The 20,497-nt window shown below is 47.0% G+C and overlaps 1 protein-coding gene across 13 annotated transcripts in view; it reads left to right on the top strand.

Moving 5' to 3' along the window:
- The window catches only part of CADPS (calcium dependent secretion activator), a 211,302-nt gene that overhangs the window by 178,560 nt on the left and 12,245 nt on the right, over positions 1-20,497 (top strand). For 10 of the 13 annotated variants that reach the window (XM_065642969.1, XM_065642964.1, XM_065642966.1 and 7 more), the window contains 4 exons: positions 2,348-2,422; positions 3,492-3,575; positions 8,444-8,476; positions 11,570-11,677. In XM_065642969.1, coding sequence (XP_065499041.1) covers positions 2,348-2,422; positions 3,492-3,575; positions 8,444-8,476; positions 11,570-11,677 — 300 coding nt within the window. Of the gene's footprint in view, positions 1-1,032; positions 1,048-2,347; positions 2,423-3,491; positions 3,576-8,443; positions 8,477-11,569; positions 11,678-20,497 lie in introns of all 13 variants that reach the window. The other 3 variants (XM_065642968.1, XM_065642976.1, XM_065642973.1) reach the window with 1 other exon arrangement.

The following is a 20,497-nucleotide window of genomic DNA, read 5'->3' on the forward strand; positions in this document are numbered from 1 at the left end:
AACTAGTTATGTGATCTTTAACCTTGGGCATTTTCATAAGAAATGTAGAAGGGGGTGTTGCGAACACTGGTTTACAAGCCAGATGTCTGTGAAAGCAGCACCAGGCAGTCATTTCCCAAATCGCCGCCTTCTCTGACCCCGTCCTGGCCGGGGCTCGTCCTTCCCGTGTGGAATTGGGGCTGCAGGACAGGGGCACATCACTGCGGGGACCTGGGGCAGGACCCACAGCCTCACCAGCCCCATTCTGCACCACCTCTGGCCCTGGCACTCGTTCCGAGTCTGCCCCAGGGACCACGGCTGTGATGGGAATGAGGGGTCAGAGTCCTACCAACGCTGCCTTGATGCGTGCACAGGGTCCTCTTCTGCTTTCAGAGCTGCGGTTTTATTCCGTCAGGGCTCTTGTTTGCTTTTTAAACAAGCTTTTAGTTTAAAATGCCTTGGTCGGTGCATTTCACAGCATATTGTTTTGCACGTAGCTAGCCATTTTTGAGTAAAACTCATTATTTACCCAGTGAAAGCAGTTAGCTTGATTGCAAGGTCTTCCACACACACAGAAAATGCAGGAGCAGAAGGAAAACATCATGGGGAAGACACCCCCAGTATATGCACAACCCCGTCTTCATCTCCCTTAGGAGGTCCTGGCCATGCATGCTGTGGACATCAGCAGCTCCTGCCCATACCCAGCTGTTACAGGTCCCTGTCACCCCACAGCCACATCTCCAGCTGTGCTGGGAACAGCCAGGTCAACCCTGGGAGCTGAAAAGAGCTAACTCTGCGTTTATACAGATCAATCATAACTGGGATCTCTTTACTGCCTGCAAATGCTACAGGTAGCAATCTCTGATATTTCAGTGAAAGGAGATTTTGATCACATTTCATTTTCCATCACTTATTGTTTCTGTGCATGATGCTGCTGTTCTCATATGTCCCTTTTTTAAAAAGATTTTGCTTTATTTATTGTTTATCTTCATATGTTCTTTTTCCTGTCTTTTGCACTTTCTTCTTTATTTCTGTCCCCAATCATCTGAAAAGTTTGCTAAAGAGTGGGTAAGTGTGTCCTACTTTTATTTTCTTTTTTTCCAAATTCCTGTATTAGTATGTTACTGTCATAGAAAAAAATCCCCAAACTGTAGAGCAGTTGAGAGACTACAAATCAGACACTGAGACCAACATCTAGCATTTGTAAAGCCCTCACAGTCTTCTTTCCCAAAGTCTGATTAGTATTTAAAGCAGATTTGTCTCTTTCAATGTGATTTGATGTTAACATTTTAAAACAATATTAATGCCAAGTGGTAATGAATATAGTGACTAGCACCAGTGCTTGAAATGTTTGACTGAAAAATCAAATGTTTTGTGTTGGAAAGCAGTCATAATCAGTATTTTCTCAGTCCATTGAAAATAAGAATATACTGTATGTTTTCACTAATTAAATCTTGTATTGGAAACAGGTCTTTTCTAAATTAGTTGAAGACTGTATTTTAGTACCTATTCTAGCCATATTGCAGCTGATTGCATCAGAGCTCCCAAGCTAAGCAAGGTTTGGCATGTGCAGAAATTGGGTTGAAGACTCAGAAAGGCTGATGCTGCAGGACTGGCGCTGGTCAGCCGGTTCTGCGCTCGTGCCGTGGGATCTGCCATCGCCCAGGGCTCGGGGCTGCACCGCTGCTGTCTTTTGCATGGGACAAAAAGCCTCATCTTGGTTTGTTGGGGTTTTTTAAATCTATCTCACAGTCATCTGAGCAAAGCGTTTAAATGAGCGCTTAATTCGAGCTGTGTGCCTGCTGAACCCAAGGCGTAACGTACATTCAAGTGCTTTGCTGCAGAAGATGGGAAGGGTGCAACACCATCCTCCGGGGTTCAACCCATTGCAAACCCCCCCAGTGCAGCAAATCCCCTGAGGGCTGCGTGGTTTGTGGTGCCCTAGGCAAAGGCTGCTGTATTTGTTGTCAGGTGCAATCCACATGCAAAATGAACAGGCTAATACCTGCAGAACTGAAGCTAAAGGACTTCGAGGTCTCTAGAAGCACAGGGTGCTGGTGCTCTCAGGCACAGCAAGATCTCCCCTCCGACGTGTGCATGTGGCTCTCAGAGCTGCGGGCACACAGAAGAGGACAGGGTTTGCTCACGCTTCACAAACTGATGTGAGATTCTCTCAAATTCAAGATCTCTCCTACAAGTGTAAGTAATCACTGGCCACTGTCGCGGAGCACAGGGTAACAAGCTGCACAATTTTTCTGTTTTATACTGCATATTGTGGTTTACCAAGGGAAGAGGCTGACAACCGCAGAGCTCTTCCCTGTGATCAATGCTAATATTTTCCTCCCCCTCTCCTTTTATTTTTCTTTAGCACCAGTACCATTCAAAAATAGATGAACTAATTGAGGAAACCGTCAAAGAAATGATAACACTCCTAGTGGCAAAGGTAACCTTCGGCTTCAGGTGGAGTGATTCACTGTTAACATTGCGTTTTTAATATGTGCGTTTCCATTAAAATGTGACACATTAAGCTGTTGAATTGGCTTACTGTTTCTCACAGGCAACATCATACATCTCCCAGTCCTTTCTTGGTGACTCTTTGATGATTAGGAACTGCGTGAGATGTAATGCGCTGCTAGCAGCATTGCCATACTGGGCCAGAAGTGGTTTTAAGGAACGGGTGTTATGTTGATGGGGTAACACCCCGTGGTCAGCATCACCCCACGGCACAGAGGGTAGCTGCCGTCAGGGGGTGGCACTGCTAAATGCTGCTGTGTAGACGTTGGGGTGGCATGCAGAGGTGGTCACCAGTCCTACGCACAAGGTTGCGCGGACAAAATAACTCATCCCGTGCAGGGTCACCATATGCTCTTCTAAGAAATTAATTTAGAGGTGACAGTAGTGGGAAATGCATTCCAAAATGTCAGGTTTAATTGTTTGGAAATTGGTTTTCGTCAGAGTCAGCTCCTCTAGCTCAGCTGCCAGCATTTCCCTTGGGTTGTCGTGTGGGTCTGGTGAGCTGCGCTAGCACAGAGGGGAATTGGTACATAGGGAGAAAGATGGTGGGGTGTGTTTTCCTCTAGTTTCAAACTTTCTGAGAACAAGTCATCCGTATTATACAGTGGAGACCTTTAAACATAATACACCAACATATGCCAGTTCGATTCTTCTGCAAGAATACCCAGCTAGCTGCGTGCTTGACACTGCGTACTGGGAGCAAGAACCACCGGCTTCCCTGTCTGGAGAGGCTGTGGTGACTCCCACACACACTGTGCACACTGTCCCCAGCATCACCTGTGACACCAAGGGGTGATTCGCACCCAGCGAGAGCTGGACCATGTAGCACCCAAAAAGTGATGCTCCTTTCTCCTGCTCCCTGGCCCGCTGGGATCAGGGACAGGTTGTCTGTTCCTTTGGCAATGGTGTGAGCTCCACTGACTTCTTTGCAGCTGATGCTGACTTTTACACCCTTTTTCAATTATTAAAAATAATTGCAGTATTTTTTGTGTTTGTAGTTTGTCACCATTTTGGAAGGAGTCTTGGCCAAACTGTCCAGATACGATGAAGGAACTCTGTTTTCTTCTTTCCTGTCATTTACTGTAAGTACAGACAATATTTTCCTTTCTTCCTTTTTTTTTTTACTGAGCTGTAATCTCCTGCTTTCCCAGGACTAGATCACCTACATAATAATTCTGCCATTGTGTGATGTTTGAACACTGTAACCCCCACATGAATAGGCAAATGATGTATGCAGATGTACAGTGCATGAACACCCAAGATGCATACGCCATCATATTGTAGCACAGAGTAAAGCCATCTCCAGTCATCATTCAGGTTGGTGGAGTTTATTCTGTTGAGGATGCATATGAAGATGAAAAAAAATCATTGTGCTGTAAACGCAATTTTCCTAACTAAAGAAGTTGCTTTGCTGCCACTTTGCATGACAAATGTGTTCCTCTTAGTCTTCTGGCCATAACTAGGACATCTTAAGTAGTAAAAAACAAAATAAGGGAGTGCCTTTGTGTTTTTAAAAGAGAACAAGGTAGGGGGAAATGCCATGAGGTCATGAAGCACAAGGTGCCTCTAACACCATGCTTCTCCCTAACGTTGCAGAACCAATTCACAGCTCATCACATTATGTATTTCCTAGAAAGCTACAGGACAAGAACAATATCCATACAAAATTTGCCTCAGCATCCAGCAAGGGTTTAGCAACCTGAGATGTATTCCAGAAAACTGTTGTGACAGCTTCTTAGGACAAGCACATAGCAGCTGATTTCCAAAGGTCTTCTGAAAATGCATGCCAGAAAGTTTACAAGAGTGTCTTTTTGCAAGTGTGGCTTCTCTTAGCTCACAGGCAGGTGTTTAGGGTTGCTTGGAAAGTTGCATTAACATTTTCACCCACCCACATGTGCAGCCTGTCCTGCGCTCACTTGTTCGCGGAGTCTGGGCAGGAGGCAGAACGCAATGCTCTGCAAAATGGGAAGGCTTTCCAACGTCTCCTTCAGGAGTTGTCTTAGCTGCTTGCAATTGTCTGTTGTTTGCTACTCTTGGGCCCTTCTTCCTGAGTTTGAGGCAGTTTTGTAGGATCCGTTTGGAAGTGGGAATGGATGTAGGATGACTTACCAGCGGAGGTAAGAAACTTCTCATGGGTACCTGTGGGCACACAAAGTCTGGCAGCTTATCTAAACCACCATGGGGTTCAAACTGAGCATCCTTACTTTTCAGGTGTGCTGGAGGCACTTTGTTTTTCAGAGAAGGAGGGGAAGGGAGGGTGTCCCACTCCCTGCCCCACAGTGCAGCTTTTCTCCCAGGATAAGCCCTGCATGGTTACAGCCCCAGGGCTGTGCTCATCCCTGCTCGTGGGGATGCAGGGGATGGCTCGTGGTGGATACCTGCCCTCGTTCCAGTGCTGCAGAGGGTGAGGAGATGCTCACACGCCAGCAGCAGAGGATGTGGAGGCGGCAGCTTTCCAGGCATCGGAAGCACCAGCATCAGCCCGAGCAGACAGTGTAACGTGCAGCCCTTCCCTCTCCGTGCATCCAAGCTGTTCCTCGGCTGATGCTGTGCTGCTCCCACCACATCCTACTGTTTACGCTGCCAAGTGCTGCTCCCTTCAATTGCTGAGCGAAGCCCCCAGCCACGCTTGGGCTCTGGGTACTCGTGAGGAGGCAGCACGTAAATGCACGGGGTTCAAGCATCCTCATTCTGCTGCTCCTCGGACATTTACTGACAATTAACTGCCCCAGCAGCATCAAAATGGTCTGTCCCGCTCTTACGACCCTGAGGCCTTTGAACCGTAGCTTCAGTTTCCTGAGTTTCCAGCCAGGAAGGGATGTGCATCCAAGTAGTTATTGTGCAGGTGAGTCATAGTGCATGCACGTCCCCAGGAAGGTGCTGAGCCCTCGCCCCCAGCACGGAGGCTGTGTATGTCGTGGAGGAGCAGGATTGCTCCTTTCTGGGCAAGGGACGTTTCTCGCTTTGGCCCCCTTGTTTGCTGGGAGCCACTGGGCAGCACCAGCTGCAAGAAGAGGCTGAGGAACAGCCCTGACCCCTTTGGCACCGGGCTTAGACAGTCTCCCTTCCCTGCAGTAGTAATATGATTTGCTGTGTTTAGTCTTTGCAATGATAAATAGAGAAACTCTCTCTTGTTACAGCATGCTTGCACCACCTCCCACGTTTTCCCTGTCTGAACAAATACAACAAAGTGTGATGGTCCAAGCCGCTGAGCTCTAGAAAGCATTAGTCTCCCACCCCCTTCCACCGACTTCTTTCATCGCGTGTTTTCCAGGCGCTCTGCAAGTGACATGTAATCGGGGGTCTTGTGACAGACAGTTTTATCACCTAGTAGGATATCCTCATTTCCAATTCTTGCCTCGAAATTCAAGATAAAATTAATGCATCAGTTGTCCTAATAAGTTCTCACTAGCCACTTCTCCTTCCAGAGCACTTTGAGAGGAAAACACCCTTCTAAATTTGGACAGACTTTTTTTTTTTTCTTTTCTGTTTGTTGCTACATTTAAGTGCATCTCAGCAGCAGCAGCCCAGGCCCTGACTGGGCGTCTGCATGTACAGATCCACTGAGTCACAGGAATGACAGCTGCTAAAATTCCCTTTAATCTGGATGGCCTCTGTAGGTGGAGAGTTACACCTACGGTAATTAAAACTAAAGACTGCATATTACCCAAAGGAGACAGAAGCAAAAGATCTTATTTTTGTTCCGTACAAAATTTGTATGGTAAACTGAGACATTTCATGGCAAAGTCACATACTTTGTGAAAAACGGCAGCCTAGCAAAAATCACACAACATCCGGCAGTTTGGAAATTTCACTAAATGTAGCCAAATCTGAGTTTAAAGAAAAACAAGTAATTATTCTGATTAAAGGGGAGTGGGCAGGAGAAGCAGCTCAGTTTTTTTGTGGGTGGAGGGGGGAGATTGCAGGAAGCCGACTGAGTTATTCTTGTCGCCTCTTGGCTTTGAGGAAGAAGGCAGCTTGAGACTGTGGTGCTAAGCTGGACCTAAGAGTGCTAAATCCAAGCTTAGATTGCAGGTTTCCTGGGGTGCCGCTGCATTGCTTCATGCCCTGTATGACACTGACAGAGGTGCGTGGCACGGCGCAGCCCTGAGCACGGACCCTGGCTTGAATTCTGTGGACTGTTGAACCACATCATTATCCAAGCTTTTTTTTTTTTTAGCTTTTCTGCTCAGAAAAAGAGCTTGTTTGGAGGTATCTTGGGCAGCCCAGCCTGCTGCTGCTCCACGCCGGCGTGAGTGTGCGGTGACTGCCGGCTCCTCCAGAGCTGCAGTCGCTGGCCAGGCTCCGGCTGCCTTCACGCAGGAAGCTTGGGGCTCCCCAGCTCCCAGGAGCAAGGGACAGCGCTTTGCTACCTCCCAAGAAAGTTCTGAGGATAAAGGCAGCGAGAGGGCGAGGTGTCCAGACAGCCGGCTGGAAACAGGGATACCTGGAGGAGAAACGAGCGTTCGCTCTTCACCGGGAGCGATGGTTTGGTGCTGGTTTTGCTACCTCCCTCATAAACTTGTGCGCTGGGACGTGCCCCGTCCCCCTCCGTCCCCTCTGACAGCCAGATCGCATCACGGCGGCAGGCGCTCGGTGCCCCCGTCCTGCCCTTCCCTCTGTTCTTGCCCCCCGGCTCGGCAGCCCGGGTGCTGCCAATACTTGCAGCGTTCACCTCGGCAATTACCACCAGTCTGGTCTTTTGTATCGCCTCATTGTGCTTAATTATGCACCCCCCACACACACCATATGAGTGCTTCCACCCACTCTCACATTCTGTCTCACACATACATTCATTCTCTCATTCGGGACACATAATTTATTCATCCCAAGATGCAACTGTGTGCGTGTTATATTTAGGCTGTTTTAATGGTAGCTTTAGAAATATTTAAAAGCAGGTGAGCTTTTACACCCAAACAAAGATGGCCGGCAACGCTTACCCTAATTAAAAGCAGAAGCGTTGTGGAAAATCTCAACCATGCTCTTTCTAGACACGGTGCCTTATGCTACAGTGGGAAAAAGGTCTCTCTGGCCAGCTGGGCACTGCTCAGTTGGAAAAGTTGGCCCTGACACTGGGGGCCACCTCACCTCCTGTTCCAGGCGATGTGCGCCCTGTTGCGTGGCAAACCAAAGGAAATTTGGGGTCTCGCAGCCCCTGCCGGGGTGTGAGAACGCCGCAGAGTGCAGTGTCCACCCTCTGGTACCCTCCCTCAAATAGCATCTTTTAACAGGAGGGGAATAATCGTAGGAAACTAATGTAGCTGTTCGCAGTCTGGGGAAGCAGAAAAGCTTTGGGGCACTTCTCTGTGGCATGGAGTGAGCACGCTGCCCCGCGCGGCCTGCGAGCTCCTGCCAGCGTCACAGCCAGCACAAAGCGGGGAAATAACATCCCAGGCTGCAGCCTGCAAAGCTGGGGGAACCTCACCACGGCTGGGACTATGGGCAGGGGGCAGAACGAGGGTCCTTCGAGTGCTTTCTCGTGGCCGCCGCGGCGCAGGCGCCTGCCAGCCTCGCCGTGCCATCGTGCTGCTGGGGGAGCTCCCACGGGCCCCGGGATGCAGCTCCCGACGGGAGAGACAGGCATCGCCTTCGGAGACATGCGGCATCGGGCGGAGAACGAGGCCTCCGAATTAAATAACGATGTCTAGTTTCGAACCCCGTCTTCCCCCGCTCGCTGAAGAAGAATGGAGAAGCACAACTCCCACGCTATCATCTGTTGCTATTAGAGCTTTAGCAGAAGTAAAGTTACCTCTCCAAAACAACAATAACAAAAATACCACCCTTGCCTATTCTTTTAGACAGGAAAGGTAGTTTTTATCACCCTTTTTCCCCCACTCAGCATTATGTTGTCCCAAGTCTTGGCTGGAGAAGCTCTTACAGGTGTTTAAAGAAAAAGCAAAGACCTGAAGCTGTACTGATGGTGTAAACTCTCTTCTTGTTCCTTTTACAGGTGAAGGCTGCTTCCAAATACGTGGATGTACCCGTAAGCACAATTTAAACAACTTCTGTCATAGTAATTTGCATTGTGCTTTGGTTTATGGCATGTGTAGCAACCCACATTATGCATTAGCAGCCAAGATTGAACCATGAGCCTTCACACTTCTAACATTTGAACTGGAAAGAATATCTCCATGAAGTTAATAATGAGCAGTTACCCTCTAATGGAGACCTACGAGGCTGTTTAGGCAATAATTTGCAGATGGTGTCAAAAAGGTACCATATTTATGCAATTGGCTTGGATCACATTTAAAAAAATAGGAGCAATGCATTCTGTTAGTTCTTCATTTGGACTTCTACAAATACAGTATATTTTCCAAACAAAAAGGTCCAGACATGTTAGAACTGAGCCAACACATATCTAACACATTAGCTAATCTATTTTATTTTTGTTCTTCTAATTGTTGGTTTATTTTACTCTTTTGGAAAATGGCTTTTTATTACTTTGGGGAAATGATGATGAGCTAGCAACATGTGTTTGGGAAATTGTTAATGAAAATAATTTTTTCCATTTTTCTGTAATTGGTATAGGAAAACTGTACATCGTCTCCTCTAATTAGACCTTGATTCATAAGGAAAAGAGCCCCTAACATTCTTAGACAGAGAACTTAACTTGCCAGAAATTTACATTTAAATTGAGTTGAAGTGTAGTATATGAATGTTGGCTGGAATAAGGGGTTACTGTAACAGTTACAGGCAGAAGGATCCTGAGCAATTACAAATGAAAAAAGAGTAGATCTTAATACACCATACCTGTTCCCGCATCCAGTTAGACTGGGCAGCATAAATCAAGAATAGCTCAGTTTGATGACCTGTATGTATAATGTATATATGTACATTTAATGCAGATGTGATTGCTCTGCATGTTCTCACATGACGCGATAAATTTATCAGACATCTTGGACCACATCATCTGTGTTTGGTGTTTCCATGCCTTTAGCCCAAAATAAATCTTTCCTACCAAATTGCTGTTATCTTTAGCCCAGCATGAGGAAGAGAAACTCTTGAACAGTAAGAGATCTAGCTTGATTTAGAATATCCCAATGCAGTGATTGGCATCCTGTTTTGGAGCAATAGAAACAAGATTTTGAGAGCATTATAAAGAGAGGCTCAGAATTCATTTCTAGCTCTAGAAAATGCGGAGATCGTTCAGTTTGAACTCCTAGTCATTCAAGTGCATCTTAAATATTTAATCATCAGGAATTTGAGCACAGAATAGTTATTTAAAGTAACTTTCGGGGCAAAGAGTGGCCTTCTATGGACGCTCTGTGTCCCTGGAAAGTAAAGTATGTCCAGGGAAGCAACCTCAGTAAAATGCTATGTAACCCTTTTAAGCTTTTCCAAAAGCATTTTCTCATTGTACCTGGGAGACCCTCGGGAGGCCCTCAGCATTGTGTCCATGCAGGAGGAGCAGGGTCTGCTCCCATCCTTGGAGCCAGTCAGATGCTCTGGTTCTTGCATAAAATAGAGCAGAAATCATTCATCTGGGTTATTTCTTGGTTGTTTCCACACCTCTCCCTGGAAATGAAGCCACCTTACAACAGCTTCCTTGACAGCCCCAAAACTTTCGATGAAATCAACCACCAACCCCACACAGTTCCCAAACCTCTATGGGCGGATGCTCCATGGTCTGTGAGCCACTGCCTTTCCGGGGGAAGGGAAAAAAAAAACGTGTTTTGTTAGAGGCTTCTCTTTTAGAGGACAGAGGGGAAATCTTGGTGTCGAAGAGAAAAACATCGGTTAAATCTAATTCCGCAAACCCTGTTGCAATTGTCTGGGTACAAACCAATCGGTTTAATGCCACCTTGAAGTGGGCACGATCGGCACGCTGAAAATTGCTTGAAAGTGCAACACTTGACTACTGCCACATCTGTGTTGTCCTCATTGTTTTTCAAATTAATACCTTGTCATTGTTGCAGTAGGTGTTAAGAAATGTTACTGGCTTCCCAAGGGCCAAGCACTGGCCCTTTGCTTGATAATTGTTTGCTTTGTATTAAAAAACTCCCTTCCTACTGCTTTCCAAACTGTCCTCATTTTCACCCTGGAAATTACACAGATGTGTTAACTAACTTCAATTTACAGCGGCTGACAATCGTATCTTGCAGAAAAATGATACTCTGTGATCTGAGGTAAATCACAGTAATGGAAACTAATGACACTAGTTATTAACAAACTTACAATGTGCCATGGAAATTTAAGATTTTGTGGCAGCTCTTGTAATGAGTCATGTTACAGTATTTTAATGGCTTTCCTTTGAGGTAAGTTTGATTCCAATATATCAAGCAATGTGAACTGAAACAGGATTTTTTAAAATAAGTATTTTCCCTTCCACCTGCCTCAGTTCCTATTTTCTTTATAGAAATGCTGTTATCCCAAAATCTTGCATGCTTGTAGGTTGCTGTTTAAAATCGGTTAAATTCTGCAGAGAGCTGTCACAGCACGGGGAGGTTTCCTGCAGTGTAGCGGCGGCTTAACCATTCATTTAGACATACATTCCCTGACTTACCATTTACTCCATTTCTACTTAAGAGCAGCACTAAATGTAAGCTAAAGTCAGGGAACTAAACAGAAAAAGAAAGGTGGTTTTGTCATGCCTCCTGCAACGCCAGCTGCTTGCTGCACACCTTCTCACACTGTAGAAGAAGAACCAAGAGCCCAGCTCTGGCTGTTAGGTTTCTACCCTCAGAAACCGGAGGGTTTGCATAGAGGAGATAACAACAAATCCCCAGCCCCGCTTGCTGGTTCACTCATTAGGTCAACAGCACCAAAGGTAGCAAGACAGCTTCCTGGCATCGGTATGTCGAGGAAGAGCTTTGTTCCTCTGACCGGCTTCGCTCTACGTGAAAGAAGAGAAAGAGCAAGTGCCTTTGCATGGTCTGGTGCTGTGCATGGTGTTTTGCTGGGCACGGGGCACAAAGCTGCAGGACTCGGTGTCCGTCAGGTAAGGAGAGCACGAGCTGCAGGAGGAGAGCAGGAGATGGAGGAGGAGGCAAAGCAGCCATGAGGCTACACAGAGGAGCTGCCCCCTATGCCGCTATTCATGTTTCTCTCTCTCTTTCTTCTTCTCTCCCCCATGCAGAAGCCGGGGATGGATGTTGCTGATGCCTATGTGACATTTGTCCGCCACTCTCAGGATGTCCTGCGTGATAAGGTCAATGAGGAGATGTATATAGAAAGGTTATTTGATGTAAGTAAATGCCTTCTCCTCCTTGGACACCAAGCAGGAGAAACCCAAAATGTGACAAAATAAGACAGGAGGATAAGTCACATTTTGAGAAAATTTATTGGTTATAGCTTTAAAAAATAAATAAATCTTTCCTTTCTTTCTGACTAAGGCTCGTATCTGCTCTCTGCCTGCTTTAAATCTCTACTCTAGTCTACTGTGTCTTGGTCTGTCTATGTGTGGATTTTGAGGGAACAGCATCTTCTCAGAGAGCTCTTTACTATGTTCAAGCTTGTGGAAAATCTCTCTGTAACAGAACATCTTGGTCATTGTTCTCGCTGCTAAAATTTGAGCCGGGTTTTTGGCAGATGCGTTTGCTAAGGGCCATTTCTTCTGCACATCTTGCAGTGCGTTTCATTGACAAGCACTCCAAAACTGACAGCAAATTAAGTACGCTAAATTTCAATGTTAAAAGCTAACCAAATCAGAGCTGATTAGGAATGGAGTTTTGTATTTCAGGAGGACCATCTTGTGGTGTCTGACACCGAAAGTAAAGTTGAGACACGGTCTCCTTGATGAAGATGACCCAGATGTTCAAAGCTATTTTTCTGTTGCACAAGATAAATTCATTGAACTGTAAGAGAACAGTGATCTGTGATGCCCGTTTGTTTTGGATTTAGATGCATGTTAACCGATATCTCTGTTTCTGCTGCTCTTGTTGCATTATAGCCTTTCTGTCCTCATAGCTGTTCTATAGCGAAGGTTTTCTGTTGATGGCCAGCCTGTAGCATTAGTGTTTCAGTCTCCTTTAGGGTATTTGTCCATATATCGATTTCTGTTTGAAGCAGCTTCTGTTCCTACTTTCCTTCCTTTCATCTCTCAGCAGTGCCATTTCTCAGTCTCCCGGCTCTGGAACTGTAACAACCTTCCTTGCTTTCTTTACTCGCTCTTCTGCTTCCTCAGTGTGCAGGGAAAGCTGCTTTTTTTCCCAACCAACCTCCTCCTTCACTTAACACCTCTCTATCTGCGCATTACCTGTCCCTTGGAAACCTCTTCCTCCTTTACAATCCCCACTCTTTCTTTCCCCCGCACCTTATCGGATTAAAATGGAACTTATCTCTCATGTCAAATGTTTTATCACATTATATCAAGTGGCATGAATTAGAGTCAAATAATCTTACTGTGTACATCTACTAGCATGACCCATATCCACTGAGAATGCCTCATTCATGCACGGAGCACGGCAGCGGCTCCTCCGGGCCCCGCGCCTGCGCGCTCCGGGGAGAGTTTGCAGTGCAGAGCACCAGACGCAAATCACCCATCAAGCAGGCATGGGGAGAAAAAACAAAACATAAAACAAAAGACTGTCGCTTCCATCTGCAGCGGGCCTGCGAGTGCATTGCTCGTTTGTGTTGAAATTTATTCCATGAGCAGCTAAATTTCCAGAGCTCATCTGGACTGTTCTTTTCAATGCCCACACTGCCTTTTCCCTCATCCTTTTCCTATGATTCACAGTTGGTGTGTTTGTACCCTTTGGGCCATTATTTCCAATTTCCAAAAGGCTGTAATTAGCACAAATATTGATTTCAGTTTGATCTGCTCGTACTTAGTTTTACCAAGCCATATTTTAAACAAATTAACAGTTGACATTAAAAAAAAAAAAAAAAAAGAAACAGCTACTTTGGGGAAAGCAAAAAGTGCAAAACCTTTCTTTCCCTCCCTGCTTTCCTTGAGTCTCCCTAGTCCACGCAGAATAAAATAATCAAGAGTAGGGTGCTTACATTTCTCTGCCTGTTTTGACCCACGTCAACTACAGGCAGTGTGAGAGTTTTTCCCATTCCTGTTCCCGTTCCCCTTCCCATTCCCTGCACCGGTGGGGCGGCGTTGGGACCCGATGCCGCTGGCATCTTTGCATGTGTCTCATGTACGTGAGTGTGCACCCGCGAGTGGGGTGGGCTGCGGGGCTCTTGGTTCGCAAGGAGGGAGGGGGATGCGCTGAGCCCCAGCCACCCAAAAATTGGAATTATGTTTTGAGCAGTCATGTGTCATCTTCACCAGTTTGTAGCTCAAGAAGCAAATTGCTCCTGAGGTCAACTCTCAGCACGGCGGGTCAGTAGCAGCAGGTTTTATGATTTTGTGGGGTCACCTGGGCCCAGATCCCATTTAAATCAGTGCTGTGTTCACCTACGTTTCGGTAAGGACAGGAGCAAATGCTTAACACCATTGTCCTGAGCTTGATCTCAGCCACAGCCCTGCAGCTAACACAGCAACATGGCATGGCCAAAGGGTCTTTAAGCTCCTTTGGTCTCTGCACCGATGGTCATATTTCCGAGGACATTTTAGGTGCTAGCTGTCTTTTTAATAAGAGAAGAGGAATAATCAAAAATGGTATTTATGAGGCTGAATTAGACTTGGGCCTGATTTTGTTCCCGCTTCCCCTGGCATGGCAGAGGAGAAATCCTCTTAGTACAGAGTTTTTCCAGGCAATGAGATTATTAACACTTCCGAGGCTGGCTCCTTTGTTGACTTAGTGCAGTGATGCTGGCTTACCCCAGCCAAAAGCTTAGTCCAGTTTTAGGATGTTGTATATTAATACGTGCAGCAATGGCAGGTAAACAGCTTAAATCTGCCTGCCGGCAGTTCCTCTGCTGTCATTGGGGTCACATTAGAGACTCTCGCAATATAGAGCTAAATCCCCTTTCGGTGCAGTCGTGAGCAGTGCAAGAGCAGCGGTGCACAGTGCGAGGTTGCCTATCGCATGTTCGGTGGGGTTTGCAGCTCCCAGGATATTCCTAATGCCCACATTTCTCCGCGGTCCTGCCCAGCGTTTCAATTCATTTCCCTTCTTTGCTTCCTCCCAGGAGCAGAGGCTGCAGAGTGCGTTAGGCCGTCTCCCAACAGAAGCTGGGTTAATGCGTCTTTTTTGGCATTTGCTATGGTTTTCTTAGCTAAGAAACTATCTCTCTTCCCCTGCATTGTGTGCCCTGCCCACACCTGCAGAACAGGGCTGTGGTCTTCAAGAGATACTGGTGTTTGCAGAAGGTTGTTGTAATGTTTCTGTGTGGTCTGCGTGTTAATCCTCTTAATTCTGCAAATTAGTCAGGGGGGTTGTTTTGCCACCCCCCCGAAATAGAGTCATCTTAATTTTTAAAATCTCTGTTCTTGGGATCATTGAACAAACAGATCGATCGTGGAGTTCTGCTGGTAATCAAAACCTAACTAGCTTTTTGGCAGTGCTGTTTACTGCAGAGTAACATGACTTATTTACTTGGCCTGGCTTACTAATTTGGTAACATTTAAAGCTAAAACACTGTAATAAGACCCGTTGGTAGAGAGCAGCGGTAACAGAAGACTTTCAGAATAGCATCATAGCATCTGCTCCCTGTGTTCCTGTGCATGGCTGGGCGCTTTGGGATTTGAACCGCCGTGATACTTTGCACACGTGCAGAAGCATCACAAACTCCATGTAGTGCCTGATGGAAAGGAAAATTTTGTTGCTTTTTCCTTGGAAAGGGCGTAGAGTTGACATGCAGTATGTGACTGTTTATAGGAACAATGAGTCGGAGGCAGACAGGTGAATCTTAAACATGGGAAAATATCTTCAGAGTGATCTCGAGTTTTCAGACCAATCCTGCAAAATTCAGGTCTCCTTTGGCTTGGGACACTCAGAATTTCATAGGATCAGAGTTTATACATCTGTAATTTTTTCTGAAAGCAGTAGGAGTTTTAGTTGTAAGGGTTGTGCACTTCGGTGGAAGTTACTTATATGTGTGTGTATCTTTACACACACCCTTAGATACTCACAGTGTAGGTTTCAACCCGTCAGAATATATGTGATCCAGAAAGCCTATGATTGACTAGTAGATAGTGTGAATGCCAACCTTTCTTCCTCATAAATTGGTAAACACTAATGTAAAACATAGTGAGAATATTTCCTCCCCAGCCCCAGGCGATTAGCACATACACAAAAGGCTACTGAACGTCAAGTGAGCTCCCCGAGATCCTGCGAATTCCAGCATCCTGATGCAGTCCCTAAATAGCGCAGATGGCATTTTTCTCTCTGATGATTAATTCAATATCTTACCAAAAAAAAAAAAAAAGAAAACATGCTTTTGATATGAGAGATCAAAACACCAAGAGAAGCTCCTAAGATTGCAAGGACCTAAAAAAAAATTAATTTATTTTTTTCCTCCTTGTACTTCTTGAAGACACCAGCCTGAGTAGAAGATAAGGATTAAAACAGATGTGCTTAGTGCTCGTTCATCTGCTTAAATCTAGCGGTCTCTGAGATCGGTGATTAAAAAGCCATCTCTAACTTTGATGAAATCCACTGCAATGGTAATACTGTGTCTCTGATCGCTTTCTTATGGGCCTCATGTCTGCCTAAACCGGACATAGAAAACATTTCACTGGAGATGATACATGGATTATATGGGTCAATTATACACTTAATCTGCCTTCTGGAGATTAAACGTGCAGAGATTGACCCTGCGTATTTGGCTTGTCCTTGGCAGTTATCAGATCAGGAAGGTTGCCTTTACCAAAAAGTCTGGTAAGAACTTAATCACGCAGTGATACAGCCCGCGGAGGTGGCGGCAGTCACGGTGCTTTTTGCAGAAGGCAGTTTTACCACTTCACTGTCACTGTGTATGTTCGGCTTCCTCAAAGGTCTGTGTCACAGCCGGGATACCAGACGGAGTATTTTCTCCTGAAATGAGAAAGTGAGCCTGTTCCTCTCTGCAAGACGGAGGCGTTTTGTTTTGTTGTTTTTTTTTTTTTTAATCTTGATGGCAGGGTGGGATCGGCGGGGTCCCGGCAGGCCTAGCGGGGAGGGCGATGGGGGAGACCAAGGGTTTGCTCTGCCCTGTGCCGTCCTCAGTGCAGACAGACAGTCACTCCAGGTCCTCTCCCAGCAGCAAAGGAGAAGCCATGGCTGGAATGTTAGAGGAGCTGGCACCTCCTTCCCACTGCACAAGCTGGGGCTGTAGCCCCAGGTCCCATCCCTCAGGCTCAGCTCGGGTGGGTTTTTAGGAAGCCCCGGTGATACCCCAAGGTTGACGTTGCAGCTGGTGGATTTTAATTTCCTTTCCCCAGCCCATAACCCAGCAGGAGCACCAGGCCGGAGGACACAGCTCAGGACTGTCCTTGTATTTCCTAAGGTGGCTGCCCTTGCTGGTGGCTGACTTCTGAATATCCAAGCCATTGAGTAATAAGGATGCAGGGCACTGAGCGAGTCTCAGACTTCAGCAAAATCCTTATACAAATTTCCAGAAACCTGACTGAGCACTTCTCACTGGTTTACTGGAGGATCCACAGGCAGCTCAGCATATGTTTCATTTCCTACTGGTTTGGAGCCTGATACCACACCTGAGTGTATGGAAAAATTACAGAACACAAACTGACAACTGTCAGTTAATTCAGCAAGTCCTCTGCAGACACTTAGGCATCAGCTTATTCTTAAAATCAAAGCTTCTGCTTCAGCGGGGTTACCCACTTGAATTTTGGCAGCCCCTTCAAGGCGTGCTTGCAGGATCATGGCATGTCTTGCTCAAGTATAATCCTCGCACGGCACAATTGAATGCCGAAAGAGAGCCCTTCTCACCCTCCCTTCTTCCCTTCCTTGAGCCCAAAAGCCTGGCCGTGAGTCAGTGGAGCTACTCACTGTGAGTTAGAATTACTCACAGGAGGATGGGTTGCAGGATCAGGGGAAGAACGGATATCAGGCTGCACGCCGGGCTCCCATCTAATATCTGCTCGCAGCGGCACTCACCACTTTCTCTTAGACAGACAACAACCTGTTTCCCTCCCACGCAGCGAGACTGCTCATTAGGGCACTAACTCTCTCCCACTCCCATCCTGATATGGCCTTCACTGAGCTATTTCTTCTGCCTTGTTTTTTGCTTTTTTTTTTTCTTTTTCCCCTCTCCCCCTTTCCCAAGTGAGTTGTGGAATGAAGACAATTAGGCAGATTGATCTCAAGGAAGTGCAGCTTGCTTTTTTTTTTTCCCTCCCTGTGCATCTTTGGAGGAGCCGGAGCAGCTTTTGCTGCAGAGGCTGCCGCAGCCCTTGGCTGGCTCGCCAGGACTCAGACCCAGACCTGGAGTCAGTCCCACTGCAGGGACCTGTGCTGGGAAAAAAGAGTAGAATTGTGATGGCAATTATCTGCATATCTGCTAGGGAGGGACGAATTCTCTCTGTCCTGAGGGGGCACAGTGTGCACCATCCTTCTGCAGCCTCTTTTTCTTCCCACCTGCCCGCTCGGAGCAGGAGCGGGGAGAGGAGCTTGACACGGACATTGCTCATCAGAGCCAACCCTCGTCCTTTTTTACTCCCGTACATGAGCTCCATGCAGCAGCAAGCATGCACTCGCATGTGACCTCCCGCCTCTCCTGCATTCCCCTTAGCAAGGTTTCTTTTCTGAACTGCTCGTTTAAGTAGGCTCCATTTAATTTATTTTAGGGAGAGTCTTAATAAAATAAGTCCTAGATCTGTCACTGGATTTTACATGCTTGTAAGGGGTTTTTTTTCCCTCCTTAATGTCTTTATCAGAACAGGTTTTTGTGTTCCAGTAGACATTTGGTTGAAGACAGTTAATTTGATTTCTTTTCCAGAGGAGATTTTCCATTAATCATTCTAAGAAGGCAGACTGATTGCTCCGTTACGTTAAGGTCAGCCTAGGCTTGCTAACATCATCTGCACAGTGCTTTTGAGCGTCAGAGATGTTTGTTTTAGGTCAGGTGCTGAGTGAAAAATCATTTATTTCCCAGTAGATGTGAGTAGCCAAGGTAGGTTTAGGGGAAGAGGAGCCATCGTGCTGTATTGCAGGCAGCAAGGCACCCTCGATCCAGAGAGAGCCTTTCTCCGAGCAGCCTCTCTGCTCCCCGCACACATTTATAACCACGCACGAGTCACACACTACACTCTAAGCTGAAGCCGCCACCGAGCTTTGTTTAAGAAGCCTCAGCTAATTGGACCTCCAGTCTTGTGGATCGTCAGGAAGGAGAGCCCGAGGGTGCCGGTGTTCCCCGTGAACCCCAACCCACGCAGGTGCCAGCCGAGTCTGGGGGTGCGAGGAGCGTGGGAAGGGCCGGGACATCCCGGCGCACACAGATGTGTGGGGCTGACCCCCAGCCCCCCGGGGCTGAGCCCCCGCTGCCGGCGGCTTTGCTCCCCTCTCCGGGCTGCGCAAAGGGCCTTTGCCCAAAGAAACTCCCGGTGTGCGCAGGGGTGAGCCAACGGCCCCTGCGCGGACAATGAGGAATTGTCTGATTTCCAGCAGCGCCTTCAATCCCTCTTTTCCTTTTCTCCCCCCACAATCCAGCCCCACACAATCGCTGCCGTTGCCCGCGCCAGCCAGCGGCGCGTGCGAGATTAGCCGTCCCAGGTCACTTCGTTTCTCTTGATCTGCGGCTCTTTCCTTTCCCGGTGCTCCTTTAAACCTCGCCCTGGATGTATGATATCAGCATTCAAAAATGCTTTGCAGGACTCGGACAGGGAGTGCGTTTTCTCCAGTGTGTAACCCCAGGGGAGATGCTTCCTCCCGTGCTCAGGACTGAGATACTCAGGCAGCCTCTACCTACTTTTTTTTTTTAATTTGCAGGCTATAAAAGAACCAGTTAAAGTCTATCAAATCCTGCTTTGTGACAGCTTTTGATTCAACCTAATAACAAGTACAATTAAAGTATTCCATAGCATGCATTTCTATATTGCATCTTATTGAGCAACTTTGCATCCAGTTGTAGCATTACTGCCTTGCGCTAACAGGGCCCTGGAATCTGGGCAGAAAAAAGCAGCACACTGTGTGGATATTGTGTTTTACTAAGCTGCTTTATATAGAAACTTAGATTTTAACATGTCAACTTCATTTCTTTTTTGAAAAATGGAAATAAGCAGAGAATATTTTATAGGTTAAAAAAAGTATCTGAGAACAAGCATCCATGCAGAAGTAGTTTTGTGTGTGTGTATGCGCCTTTATGGGTTTTTTTGCAGAAGCTTTTCATTTAGGAAAATCAAGGCTGGCAAAATCTTGCAAAGAAGCGGGTTTTGGGGGGTTTATGTGATGGTTCCCAGCCAGCACTGTGCACTTTGCTGAGCTGTATCTACAGCCAGGACAGGCTTTACCTATTTCCTGAATATTTTTCCTGCATTTTGGCAGATGCATAACGCGCTGCCCAAGGATCGGGGCTGTCCTGTCTCAGAGAGGAAAGGAGGCACCCACTGAGACTCTGAGCCTGCAGACCTGCGGGTTTCAGCGTGGGGTGTCCCTGCTTGGAGGATGTTGTGAATGAGAGAGAAGTGAGAGGTGCTACCAGGACCCATGTCAGCGGGTTTCCTTCCCGGATCACTGCAAGCATCGGCTGCCGCATCCCCCCTGCACCCTGCCATAGGGAAACAGCTGTTTCCATGCAGGTCTCCATCCAGCCCTGAGCAGCACGTGGCTCCAGGGGTTTGCCCTCCTCCGAGCAAGCGGAGCAGCACGTGGCTGGGCTTTATTTGGAGGTGGTCAGCATTGGCGTAGGTGTTTGCTGGGACCGGGGCATCCCCGGCTGTAGGAGATGAGCCAGCATTGCAATAGCTCTTTCAATGAGATCGTCCCCGGGGGAGAAAGCTCAGGGAGACATTGGCTCATCCTCAGAGCTACCCTGCCCTCCCTTCTGCCAGGGATGTATGTGGCTTTTGCCTAGACAGAGATTTTTTGGCACCTGGCTGGCTGAGTAGGCCACCCTGACATACAACTTGGGAACGCCTGAGTAATTACAAGCCATTGTATCCCCAGCAGCCGAGTTGTTTCTCCTCCGGTGAAGGTGCAGTACCATCTGCAGGTGCCTTTCTGTCTCTCTCTGG

This window comes from Caloenas nicobarica, chromosome 11 (assembly GCF_036013445.1).
Source record: "Caloenas nicobarica isolate bCalNic1 chromosome 11, bCalNic1.hap1, whole genome shotgun sequence".
Classification (NCBI taxonomy): Eukaryota; Metazoa; Chordata; class Aves; order Columbiformes; family Columbidae; genus Caloenas; species Caloenas nicobarica.